Source organism: Grammomys surdaster, unplaced genomic scaffold (assembly GCF_004785775.1).
Source record: "Grammomys surdaster isolate TR1022 unplaced genomic scaffold, NIH_TR_1.0 202, whole genome shotgun sequence".
Taxonomy (NCBI): Eukaryota; Metazoa; Chordata; class Mammalia; order Rodentia; family Muridae; genus Grammomys; species Grammomys surdaster.
Genome location: NW_021604647.1, coordinates 787361 through 800975, shown reverse-complemented (window position 1 = coordinate 800975; position 13615 = coordinate 787361). Strand labels below are relative to the sequence as shown.

General features: G+C 48.0%; 1 protein-coding gene across 7 annotated transcripts in view; it reads left to right on the top strand.

Moving 5' to 3' along the window:
* Positions 1 to 10741, top strand: part of Tango2 (transport and golgi organization 2 homolog) — a 46542-nt gene extending 35801 nt beyond the window's left edge. For all 7 annotated transcript variants that reach the window (XM_028770492.1, XM_028770493.1, XM_028770491.1 and 4 more), the window contains 5 exons: positions 577 to 691; positions 3013 to 3083; positions 7409 to 7562; positions 8812 to 8916; positions 9987 to 10741. In XM_028770492.1, the coding sequence (XP_028626325.1) occupies positions 577 to 691; positions 3013 to 3083; positions 7409 to 7562; positions 8812 to 8916; positions 9987 to 10107 (566 nt within the window). In that variant the 3' untranslated portion in view covers positions 10108 to 10741. The remainder of the gene's footprint in view (positions 1 to 576; positions 692 to 3012; positions 3084 to 7408; positions 7563 to 8811; positions 8917 to 9986) is intronic.
* The last annotated feature ends 2874 nt before the right edge of the window (positions 10742 to 13615 follow it).

Below are 13615 nucleotides of genomic sequence, written 5' to 3'. Positions count from 1 at the left end.
TCACATACATACATACATACATGCATACATACATACATACATACATACATACATACATGTTTTTTCCCTCTAGACAGGGTTTCTGTGTGTAGCCTTGGCTGTCCTGGAAACTCCCTGTATATACCAAGCTGGCCTCAAACGCAGAGATCCACCTGCCTCTACATCCCAAGTTGTGAGATCAAAGTCATGCCCCCCCACCACCACCACCCAGGCCTAGAAAGTATTTTTTTTTTTTTTTTTTTGTTTTTCGAGACAGGGTTTCTCTGTATAGCCCGGGCTGTCCTGGAACTCACTCTGTAGACCAGGCTGGCCTCGAACTCAGAAATCCGCCTGCCTCTGCCTCCCGAGTGCTGGGATTAAAGGCGTGCGCCACCACCGCCCGGCTAGAAAGTATTTTTAAAACCATTCTCCATAATTATCAGTCAGTATAGCTGACTCTAGATGTTGGAGTCCCAATGGAACCCCTTCCTTTGGAACTCCTTCCTCTGGCCTCTCCAGAGACCCTATTTCAGTCTTCCCTGGGGCAGGAATTTATGTCTGCTGTCTTGGCCATTGATATGTGTGCCCTGTCCACAGGTGAACTTGTGTCTCACTTTCTGACCAGCGACATGGACAGCCTGACCTACCTGAAGAAGGTCTCTACAGAGGGCCACCTGTACAACGGCTTTAACCTCATAGCAGCTGACCTGAGGTGGGTTTGCTTTGGTAACCAGGTCTTTAACACTTCTCTATAGCTCCCTGCCCTGGTCAGTTGGGTTCCCTCTCCCAGGACTTTGATTAAGGGGTATTTGGCAAGCATCTGAAGGGCCTAAGCTGCCTCAGACCACTGACTGAGAATAGGGAGTAATGCTCTGGGCTTCTTGAGACAATTTAAAGATCACTGCCTCCCTACAGTGAGAGAACTGCAGTGTGGAGCTGTCAGTGCTGAGACTGAAGAGCCTCTGGCTTGGGATGACTGCAGCTGGGCCTCATCCCTCTATGGGGATGCTTCATAACAGGCAGTCTGTCCTCACTAAGCCCACGAACTCCCAGGCGGTCCTCATGTTGATGATATGGCTATAGGAACACAAGTTTTACATGTTTAGCCTTTTATGGAGGTAAACATCCTTATCTCCCCTATCTGACTGCTATGAGCTGGGGGCTTCCTCCTGAGTGAGGCTGTTGTCCATCTATATCCAGAAGTCTGTCCTGACCTGCCTTCTACCAGAGGATTGGGGTGGTCCATAGATGAGCCCGAGGCTCAGTGTGTCTGCTGTGCCCTGTGTCATTCCTGGACTATATGAGTACATTTGACTTAGGTGGAAGCTCAGTGAGGTGCAGTGCTCACAAGATGAAGGCCCAGAGTGGGAGCTGCAACGGCATGGTGCCAGCCTCCCTTCTCACTTTGTGGACTCCTAGAGGCCATAAAATTCTGCTTGCCTCTTCTCCAAACATGAAGCTGCATTTTCTCTAATGGTCCCATGTATGTTTAATCCAGCCCCAAGAAACCAGAGCATGGCTACGATGCACACGGGATTCAGTAGCTGTGTCAAACAGCTGGAAACCAGGCTGCTGTTTAATCTGAGCAGATACAAAGTAGCTTCTGTGGTTGGACCTCTGGAAATCTGAGTAGCCTTCCTTGCTGTAGACCCTGCCAGGTCAGAGGACGGCTAAAGAGCAATCTCACAAGCAACTAAGTTCTGGAGCTGCAGAGATGGCTCACTGGCTAAATACAGCTTTTGCAGAGTACTAGAGTTCAGTTCCCAGCACCCATGTCAAATGGATGCTACAACTCTAGCTCCAGGGGATCCTAGTGTCTGGCGTCCACAGGCACTCATACACACATAGTCAAAAATCACAATGAATCTTTAAAAACAGCAAAAAGAAACCAAGGCCTACAAAGGCCCAGGGTGAAGAAGAATGTAAAAGGAATATAAACCCAGATTTGAGCTGCTGGGGCCAGTCATGCCTGGCGTCCGTGTGGAACAAGAGGAAAGCCGCCACGCCCATGTTCACACATGAATCTATGGGGTCTATACCTAGCCATAGCATAATGCAAAATACACTTAGTCCACCTCCAAAAGCCCCCATAGTCTATAGCAGTCTCAACAATGGTAAAAACTAAAGTTCAAAGTCTTTTCTGAGATTCATGCAATCTCTTAACTGTAATTTCCTATAAAATCAAAATTAAAAAAATCAGATCACATAGCTTCAACATCACAGGATATACATTACCATTCCAAAATGTCCTAGTAAGGAAATACTGGACAAAAGCAAGACCAAAAGCCAGCTGGGCAAACTCCAAGCTCTGCATCTCCATGGCTGATGTCAAAGCAGTCTTCAGATCTCCAACTCTTTTCTGCCTTGTTGACTGTAGCACAATTCAGCAGCAAAAAACTTCATTCTCTTGAGCTGGTTCCACTCCCTGTTAGATTAATTTCATTGACATAGGAAGTCTTAACCAAGTTTAGACGTTGTCCTCTGGCTTACTCTCATGAAGAGCATTTTGATCAAGTGTAGCAAGCTTAGAAAGAAAAATATAAAATGTATATAGATCAAGTATTAAAGGGGTACCAGGAAGTGCAGTGAAGCTAAATCCTTTCTTCAAGGGGATAAACAGATTAAGGGAGTGGTGCCCTCATGACAAGATCCCACCCCCACAACCCCAAACTTCCTCCAACAAAGACACACCTCCTAATAATGCCACTCCCTGGGCTAAGCACATTCAGACCACCACGGTGCAGTTAATACAACATATCCATGACACAGAATATTTAGAGAAGTATGAGGAACTTTCAGCTTCCTCCTCACTGGTTCCATAGTGAGCCAGAAGTATACCTGTAAGGCTGGACAGTGCTTGGTGTCTCTGGCCTAGCTTTCTAGGCCCTGAGTTGGACTGAAGTAGGCCATTGTCTTTGTGCTAGTCACTAGCCCAGGCTAGAGGCAGGGCCATGAGATCACTGGGCAGTGCTGGGAACAGAAGGGCTTATGACTCCCATCTGACCTTCTCTGGCTTTTGGCTTCTGTTCACAGCACAGCAAAAGGAGATGTTGTTTGCTACTATGGAAACCGGGGGGAGCCTGAGCCTATTGTCTTGACACCAGGTGAGCCTGCTTTGGTGTCCAGACAGGGTGGGGACTGCTCCTATATTGGGGATATTATGTGGTAAGACTGAGAAAGACCCCTGGGAAACAGCATTACTGGCGTCCAGCACAGCATCAGGTGAACTAACCTGGGGCCAGCTGCTTTCCCTATTCACAGCCTGTGGACAGTCCTTGCTGGCAACATCTTGGGTCTATGGGCCTTGGACATTGACTTGGGTGCCTACAGCTGAGCCATTGGCTCCTATCAAGTATCCCTCTACCTCTAGGGAAAGAGTGTCCTCAACAACATCCATATCCCACCTGTATGTGACAGTTTTCATTTGTAATCGTTTCTTCATCCCCAGGCCATGAAGCCTTTCTTAGGCAGGTGGCACAGGTTACTGAGATAGTTTGCAGTACACATGTTGGGAGGCCCAAAATGTTGTGTACCAGGTGGAACTCAAGGGAGGTGGGGAGGAGCCCCCAGGGAAGCTGGATAGTCCTATCCTGCCTGTGCTACTAGCTCCAGCAGTAGAGCCTGTGGTTCTGGCTTGCTGCATACTGAATTCCTAACACTGGTTCATGCCAACACTGATTTCCAGCTTTTCATGACTGTCCAGGGATGTCTGAGCCCCAGGTGGGCTAAGGGGCTCCAGAGCTCCTCCCCACTTGCAGGGTTATGTCCAGGCCAGGCTGTCATGGGTTGGTGAGCTCTTACATCAGGCAGCTCACACCAAAGCCCAGGTTCTAGTACATCCCACTAGCTCTCCAACACAGCTCACAAGGGGCTCTCTGCCAGCTGTGGGCACTCTAGCTGTGGTACCTTCAGTGCCCTTGGTGCTGTGTGTGCTCCGCTTCTTGTGCAAGCCCCAGAACAGATCCAGTAGCACCCCTAAGAACCAGCTGGTGCCTGACTCGAAGTCCTGAGTGTAGGCAGTCATTTGGATTCATGTTTACCAGGCCTTGCCCCTCTGTTTGCTGCAGAGCCTTTGAAGGGGATTTGTATCCCAGGAGTCCATCTCATACCGGCCCAATCTCAAGTGGCCCAGAGGCCTCTGGGAGAGCAACAGGTAGCTGGGGTATGAAGCCTGCTGTTCTCAGAGCAGAGGGCTCCCTGACAGGAGCTTATTCTCCAGTACAATCTCTTCCCATCTACATCATGATTCATTCCTGAGCTTGCCCCTACTTGATCTTTTTTTTTTTTTTTTTTTTTTTTTTTTTTTTTTTTCGTTACAGGGTTTCTCTGTGTAGCCCTGGCTGTCCTGGAACTCACTCTGTAGACCAGGCTAGCCTCAAACTCAGAAATCTGCCTGCCTCTGCCTCCCAAGTGCTGGGATTAAAGGCGTGCACCACCACTGCCTGGCAAACTTAACGCTCTTATACCTACTAAACATACTCTTAGTAAACACTCAGACCTCTGCTTTTAAGCAGGCCACTTGCCCTGAATTCAAATTCAGCACTGACTACATAGTGTGTGCCAAGCCAGCCTGGGTAACAGAATGATGCTGTCTCAAAAACCAAACCTTCATTGAAACGTGACCCTCACATGCTGTGTAAAGTCTATCACACAGCCAGCTATGGTGACACAAGCCTATAATCCCAGCACTAAGGGAGGCAATGGCAAAAAGACAGTCGTAATTTTAAGGCCAGCTGATCTGCAGAATAAGTTCAAAGCCAGCCAAGGCTCCATGACAAGCCTCTTTCTTTTTTTTTTTTTTTTTTTTTTGGTTTTTCGAGACAGGGTTTCTCTGAGTAGCTCTGGCTGTCCTGGAACTCACTCTGTAGACCAGGCTAGCCTCGAACTCTTGAACTCAGAAATCCGCCTGCCTCTGCCTCCCAAGTGCTGGGATTAAAGGCGTGCGCCACCACCGCCCGGCAAGCCTCTTTCTTAAGAAAGGAAGGAAAGAAGGAAGGGAGGGAGGGAGGCAGGCAGGGTGTTTGTTTCCTGTAAGCTGGGAGTGGTGGTACTCAGGAGGCTGAGCCAGAGGGATCAAAGTTTGAGGTCAAAATGGACTCCATTAACAGTCAAATGTGATGCTGGGTGTGTTGGTGCATACCTTTAAGTCCTAGCACTCAGGGAGCCAAAGGCAGGTGGTCCTCTATGAATTCCAGGCCAACCTGGTATATACGTTAAGTTTCAGGCTAGCCAAGGTTACATACTGAGATTCTTATCTTAATAAACCAAATAAATTAATAAAATCAAAAACTGATGGTGAAGCTGAGCAGCTGGGCGGTGGTGGCGCAGGCCTTTAATCCCAGCACTCGTGAGGCAGAGGCAGGCAGATTTCTGAGTTCGAGGCCAGCCTGGTCTACAGAGTGAGTTCCAGGACAGCCAGGGCTATACAAAGAAACCCTGTCTCGAGAAAAAAAAAAAAGAACTGATGGTGAGCTGGGCATGGTGTGCACATCTTTAATATCAGCACTCAGGCACAGGCAGGCAGATCTCTGTGAGTCAGAGGCCAGTCTGGTTTATATAGGGAGCTATAGGCAATTCCAATTTTTTTCGTCATACTCTCAGGCCCATGTGCACCTGCTCCTCCTTACCCCCTGTCTAGTGGGGTTTATGCGTTCTGGACATGTTCATTTGGGTGGAAGCAGCCTTGTGGTGGAGGAGCCTGACCTCTAATTTGGCTCCCTTGACTTCATGTTTTTTCAAGTGCCTTACTGCAGAGCCATCTCACTGGCCCATACATCTCTCTCCATTCGCCATACTTCTCTCAAGCCTTTTGAGGAACTTCCACATTTGCCAAAGCATCTGCACCATTTTACTCTTCTGCCAGCAGTTTACAAAGGTTCCTGTTTCCTGAACTCCCACCAAGACTTGCTGTTCTCTCTTTAAGGGGAGAGGGTTCTAGAGATGGAACCCAGGCCTTTAAACATGCTGAGCTCCTTCCACAGGCCTGTGTTACCCACCTTCCCCTTTTTCAGAGGGGTTAGGGGTTCATATATCCCAAGCTAGCCAGATTCAAACTCAGTACATCCAATCCATGGATGACAGGCTGGAGAGATGGCTCAGTGGTTAAGAGCACTGACTGCTCTTCCAGAGAGCACATGGTGGCTCACAACCATCTGTAGTGGGACCTGATGCCCTCTTCTGGTGTGTCTGAAGACAGCTACGATGTACTCACGTAAAATAAATAAATCTTTGAAAGGCAGTGGTGTCACATGCCTTTAATCCCAGCACTTGTGAGGCAGAGGCAGGCAGATTTCTGAGTTCGAGGCCAGCCTGGTCTACAGAGTGAGTTCCAGGACAGCCAAGGCTACACAGAGGAACCCTGTCTCAAAAAAACAAAACACAAAAAACAAAAACAAAAAAACCCCACAATCCATGGATGACATTGAGCTTCTGATTCTCCCTCTGTCTCCTTCTGAACGCTAGAATTAAAGGTGTGGTCTGTCCATCTGAAAATGTTGTTCTCTTTTAGTCTTGTAAAAGTTCTATAATCTACAAATCTCATCAGATATCCAACTTGCAGAAATCCTTTCCTACTTTGGATTTTATTTAACTTTTTTTGGCATATTTTTAAAAATACATAACTTTATATGAAGTCCCATTTGTCTTGTTGATATGTTTGTGTTGTCTTACTTAATAAGTCATTGCTCTCTGGGTCATGAAGCTTTTTCTTTTAAAAATTTATTTACCGCACCTGTGCATGTGTGTGCGGTAGCACATGCGCTCACTTTGGGACACAGTATCACTCAGCCCAGGCTGACCTGAATCCTGCTACGTAGGCTGACCTCAAACTTGCCAAACCATGCCTCAGCCTCCCGAGTTCTGGAATTATAGATACATACCATGACATTTGATCCTAACCATATTTGATCCTAAAGTGGTTTTTGGAGATAGGTTTCATATAAACTTGTCTCAAACATTTCTTTGTTGTGCATGTGTGCGTGTGTGTGTGTACATGCCTGTGTGCCCATGCCTCAGTTTGCATGTGGAGATCAGAGGACAAACAGTGCAGGAGTCAGTTCTCTCTTTCCACCCCGTAGGTCCCAGGGCTTAAACTCAGGTCATCAGGCTTGGTGGCAGGTGCCTTTACCCACTGAGCCATCTTTTTGGCTTTGGGGTAATTTTTGCATAGGGTGTGAGATCAGGTCCAACTCCGTCTTTGTGAATTGCCTGGCTCCATTATGGAATGGTCTTCTAAACTAGTCCAGAAAGAAAAAGCAGTGCCGTTAGGAGCTTGGGGGCTCCAGCAGAGCTAGAGTGATGTTCTAGGTTCTCAGCTGGACCTACATCAGATTCGGCTTCTACTGGTGCCTTGTTTGGGATGCTTGACTGTAAGCCATCTGCCCCAGCCACCTGTGGCCTCTGCATGGCCAGGCTGACCTTCTTCCTATAGGAACCTATGGGCTAAGCAATGCCCTGTTGGAGACACCCTGGAAGAAGCTGTGCTTTGGCAAACAACTCTTCATGGAAGTGGTGGAGCAGAGTGAGGCACTCCCTAAGGACGCCCTTGTCACCCAGCTCCTAGATGTCCTCAACAATGAGGAGGCGTAAGTGAACAAGACCCTCTGGGACAGCCAGCACTAGTCTAGAGCAGGGAAGAAGGCAGGCTCTGCTCCCTTTAAGGTCTGTGAAGGCAAGCAGATTGACTCATCAACTGTAGGAGTGCCTTATCTGACATGTTCCTCTACTTCCTTAAGACTCAAACCTATTTCTCTTGGGGATGCAGTCATGGTTTCCAGTGGGGCCTTGGATAATAAGAGATGGTGCATCCAGGGGCCTGGGCTCTGGGAGACTTGGTGTTCTCTGAGGTCTTGCCTTCCTCTTTACAAGGAGGGCCAGTGTTATATTCCAGAAGGTTTTAGCTACTCAGCAAACCTTAGGGAGAAGAGCCAGAGAATCCAGAAGCCAGTTAGAACAGGCCTAGGGTTTGACATTGTTTGCTTTGCCCTGTCTCCAGTGACCTTGGAGCCTCACAATAGGCAAAGACACACCTGTCCCTGGAAGAAACAGACCCCCCACACACACATACGCTCTTCCATGCCCATGACCTTCTTCATGGGGAATCCTCAGACTCAGGGCCCTTGGGCCTTAGCCATCCAAGCCAGGCGTCCCGGTGTCCACAGTGCCAACATAGATCTCTTCACAGCCCTGTGCTTCTTCCCATTCTCATCTAAGCTTGGCCACTTTCTGCCCAGATGATCCAGTGTCCCTCCATCTTGCTCACCTTACATTTCTCAGAGGAGTCCCACCCCCACCATGCTGCCACCCTCCACAGGGTGAGGACTGCCTTGACCCCTGTGTACTTCCCCGTCCCCCATACTATGGACCTTGAACCATAACATCATTCTCTAGCCTCAGCATCAGATTTCTTCTTGGGGGGTCTGTGCTGGGCTTTGCTCAGCCGTGTGCCCATATGGTCCTCAATCACTTGAGCAGGCCAATTATGGCTCTGGCTTTTTTTATTGATAACTATAGTCATGGTACAAGTTGTGCCGGTTGTTAAGTCTCAGGGTTTCGGGGGGGCTCTTGTGTATGGACAGATGCTCATAGGGAACCATTAAGACACAATAGAGAGTGTATGTGCCATCTGGATACCTAGACTTAGTGTTGGAGTGGAAGGGTGACAAAGTAGGAGCCAAGTAGAAAAGTTATAAATAAGCCTATTCCTATGGTTCCTCTCCCCACAGGGCTCCTTGGAATTTCAGACAGCTAGCATAGCTTGTAAGGGTCCCCATACACACAAGCTACAGACAGGCAGTAGGTACTAACAGCCTTTCTGACCCTCTATTCTTCTAGACAGCTGCCAGACCCAGCCATTGAGGACCAGGGCCAGGAGTATGTACAGCCGATGCTGAGCAAGTATGCAGCTGTGTTTGTCCGCTGTGCCACCTATGGCACCAGGTGATGAGGGCTGGGACTCCTGGGCACATTCACTTCCCATTGAGTGTCCCCCACAACACAGCTGGCCATGGCTAGGCACCACCCCTGTTTCAGTGCATTCTAGAGTCTCTCTTCAGACTTAACTGTAGGTTGATCGGATCCTATAGGTAACATGCATAGGTTAGGCGGGTCAGAGTGGTCTCCTGAAACTGCCTTTGTGTCCTAGGTGGGGCTTCTGGCGGCCTCACCTGTTCAAAGAAGCAAGAGATGGCATTTGGAATGTTTCTGCTGGCAGATATTGGTTAGCAGATCCCCTGGCACTGATTTTCCAGAGCCCATGATTTACATGCAGGTTGGCAGCTATGAGCTGGTCTTTCCTATATGTGCCAATCCTTCTGAAGGGCAGGAGCTCACACATGAGATCCTACTCTAGGGTGGGCTAAAAGGAAGAAGCAAGTGAGCCAGCTGACTTAGCCTGGGCCAGTGGAGGAAAAAGGAGAGAAGGGAGATTTCTAGATAAACAGATCATGTACCCCAAGTAGCTGAGAACTTAACTTCTTGTTCTTGGACAGTCAAACATGGCCAGGTATCTGGGAGCCTGGTGTACTACCTGTACTGCTGGTAGGGTCAGATCTGGGACCACCCTGTAAGGAATGTGGTAAATTGGTACTTTTTTTTTTTTTTTTTTTTTTGGTTTTTCAAGAGAGAGTTTCTCTTTGTAGAACTGGCCATCCTGGAACTTGCTCTGTAGATCAGGCGGGCCTCCAACCTATAGAGTCACCTGTCTCTACCTCCTGAATGCTGGGATTAAAGGCGTGCGCCACCACCGCCCAGCCTGTGAATTGATTCTTGCTATAGACAAAGGCCAGGCTAGGCAGAAGTGTTATAGAGCAGCAGTAATATGACTCTCCCAGTATGTGCTGGCCAGTGGGCCCAGATGCAAAGCTGAGGCTATTATTTAAATAGCCTACCTGATGGCAGAGCTGAGTGGCTAGCTCAGGCCCTGGGTGTGATGGGTACCCTTCCTGCCTCAGGTCAGGTCCCAACCATGGCTCTGAAAAGGGCTGGGGCTAAAGGATGCTTTCTTTCAGAACCAACACCATCATCCTTGTGGATGCAGATGGCCATGTGACCTTCACAGAACGAAGCATGCTGGACAAAGACACATCCCGCTGGGAGACCAACACCTACGAGTTCACACTACAGAGTTAGCCCTTGCCAGGTTCCTAGGATGCTGTACCTCAAGAGCCAGCATAGATGGGAACCCTTCATGGCCACCCTGCATGTCTGTGGCTCAGCCAGCATCCCTAGGACCAGGTCGTTCTAATCTGTGTCCTCATACTCAGCTCAGGGTTTCTCTTTGTACCAATGGAGAATGACAGAGTTAAATACTAGGTCTGAGTCAGGCCTAGGTATGTCATATGTGAACACACAGACCTATTGCTCAACCCCACCACCACTGTGTACACACATATACGCACCTGACTGATGAGCAGGATTATGCCTCTCACCTCACATGTTTGGCCAGTGTGTCTGTTCCCTGGACAGGTAACAAAAGCAGACTTTTTATAGAAACTGGAGATCCTGTATTTGTTTGTGTTCCTGTGTGTTCAGTGGTTGTGCATACACAAGGACCCAGTGTGCATTTGCATTACTCAGTCCTGTAGTATGGACCCTGTGATCTCTTAGACCCCTGCTTGCCCAGGGTTGTGGGTTCTGAACAAGAACATCTCAACAAGTGGCTTAACCAACCCCTGCCATCTCCCATTGCCCTTGTTATAAGCTGTACACCATAGGAGTGTGAACTTGAGTGTGCACAGTTGATAATAAAACTTTGAGGTTGTAATGAGTGTTGGCTTTTTTTTTAAAAACTATTTTATTGGGTTCTTATATCTCTTACTCCCTTCCATCCTTATTGTACACTAATCCCTTTCAACCTCAACAGTAGGTAGGAGAAAAAGATGGTTAGAGGGGAAAGGGGGTATGGACCTCTTTCAGCTACTTACTACTGATAGGGGCATTGAGTTCCTTGGGTCAAGTTCAATCTTCGTTGTTAGGATATTTCCAACTTCTCATCAAACAGTAACATCAGAAACCAGGAGCAGCAGCCTCCTCAGGCCCTCTCTGGAGTCTCTCATTTGTACCCTCTCCAGAATTAAACTATCTGTAACTGGCAAAAATCACGCCACTGCTAGTGCATGAAGCAAATCATCGTCACCTGCTATGAAGCAGCCTTTTATCCCACACCTGAGATTAAAACCAAAACATTCACATAACTGGGTTTTGTTTTGTTTTAAATCTCATGACAAGTTAAGGGTGTTTCAGAGTTTCCTTCCTTTGTGTGGTGGCAACAGAACTGGAACTGTCATGGTGGGTCAGAGGCCATTTGAGAATCTTTATGTAAGCGCTGGATCACTGATGAGTGACTGCAGATCAAGTCTACTTGTGACTACAGAGTAAGCTGCCACCACCTTCATCAGAGTCTCTAGCATCCTTTGGTTCATAAGAAGGCCCTAGAAGAAGAGATAGCCCAGAGAATGGTGGGATTGGGTGAGGTAGAGGACAAGGGGGTGTTTTTAGCTCTAGGCCTTGGGAACCATGGTCCTCTGCCCTACCAGCCACAAGCCCCATAGCTCAGGCCCCCTTGTCTTGGTATTTTGGAGTAGTGAGCCCAGGATGGTTCTGAACTGGGTATTCCAGACTGAATGTGATTAGTTGCTGGTCCCTCTAGGGAAGAGCAAGAGCCTGACTTTACCTTCCTGTCTCTACCATCTTCCTCTGGGGAAATACTGCTTGATTCAAACTAAGGTTGAAGGGGTGGCAAAGCACATCACCTAGGCCTAAGAAAAGAGATACTGAGTGTCACATTGGCTGAGCCCCACAGGTTGTACACCCTGCACCCTGGTTCTATACCAATTCCCACTCTCACGGGGAACCCTCGGATGTCTAGTCTACCTCTGTCCTGCTGTGCATCCAGTAAAAGCTTTCTAAACCCTTGTCATAGAGTCCTCTCTGCCCCAAGTCGGCCTGGAGCTTCCCAGTGGCCTCCTGTGGAAGGGTGGCCCAAAAGTGCAGCTTCTCTTATGGACTAAGTTTTGTTCTCCCAAAAAGGAAATCCTCATCCCAGTCCCAAGTATGGCTGTCTAGAGGTGGTCTTTGTAGAGGTAATGATGACAACCTAAGGTTGATAGCCAAATCTTTTTTTTTTTTTCTAGACAGGGTTTCTCTGTTTAGCCTTGGTTGTCCTAGAACTTACTCTGTAGACCAGGGTGTCCTTGAACTCTCAGAGATCTGTCTGCCACTGGGTAGCTGTGACTTATATAAAAGGGATGGTGATGCAGGTACATGCAGATACAAGTGCATGCATGCTGGAGTTCTACAGTAGTCAAGGTGCACCTGGAGCTTGCACAGGATGTCTGGACGGAGGGAGCACAGCCTTGCTGCCATCTCCATCCAGACATCCAGCCTCCAAAGCTCTAAAAGTATCTGCTATATTGGTGGGCATCTAGCTCATGGCATCTAGCTCAGTGCCAGTGCTTGTCTAGCAGCCCTGACAATCCAAATTCAGACCTCAGTCATCTCCCAAAAGGAAAACAAGCCAAATGTAGTGATGTATGTCTATGATCCTAGCACTCCAGACACTGAGGCAGAGAGCCTATACAGAAAGTTTGAGACCAAGCCAGGCAGCGGCACACGCCTTTGATCCCAGCACTCAGGAGGCAGGGACAGATCTCTGAGTTTGAAGCCAGCTTGGTCTACATAGTGAGTTCCAGGATAGCCAGGGCTACACAGAGAAACCCTGACTCAAAAGAGAAAAGAAAAAAGTTTGAGGCCAGCCTGGGCTACCTAATGAGACCCTGTCTCATAAAATTAAAACTGTAGTCAAAACCAAACCCCAAATAAAGCAAATATTCTTCTAAATAAGGTATTCATTCCCACTGTGTTTGCTGGGGTAGCATGAGGAAAGGAATACAGCTTTACCTATGAGGAATCCTGCCTGAAAGAGCTTTCTGGTCCCTTAGTTACTACACTGGTGAGGAGGCAGAGACAAAGACAAGCTGTTGCTTACAGAGTGCCTGCTGCTGCAAACCCCACCTTTCCATTTCAGGTCTCATATGCCTGGTATTCTGCCTTCAACACAATGGCCCTAGGTCCCTCCTACTGTTCACAGACACAGGACCTATCTACCCACGGTTCTTCTGCCTGAAGAAGTCTTCTCAGATATTCAAACCGCACTCTTTCTCACTCTCTGCACTTCCTGTCTTTTGGTGTTAGTATATGTATACATATGCACATGGAAGTCAGAGACAGTTTAGGACTGTCCACCACCTCCCTCACTGGCCTGGAACTTGCCAAGTAAGTTTGCTGGTCAGTAATTCACCCCTCAGCCAATGAGTGTTGAAACTACAAACACATGCCATTCCACCCAGTCATTTTTTCACAAGGGTTCTGAAAACTGAGCTCAGGCCCCCATGCCTTCAAAGCAAGGGAAGCCCCCCTTTCCTTACCATGTCTTGGGTAGACACCTGTTTAAAGTGAAATCTCTGATCAGTGAGATGGCTTGGATGGTAAAAGTCCTTGCTGATGCCTGTAGTTCAATCCCTGAAAACTACAGAAAAAGAGAAGCAACTCCAGAGGTTTTTCTGGCCCGTGCATGCCTTGCACTTTACAGAACACACACACACACACACACACACACACACACACACACACACACACA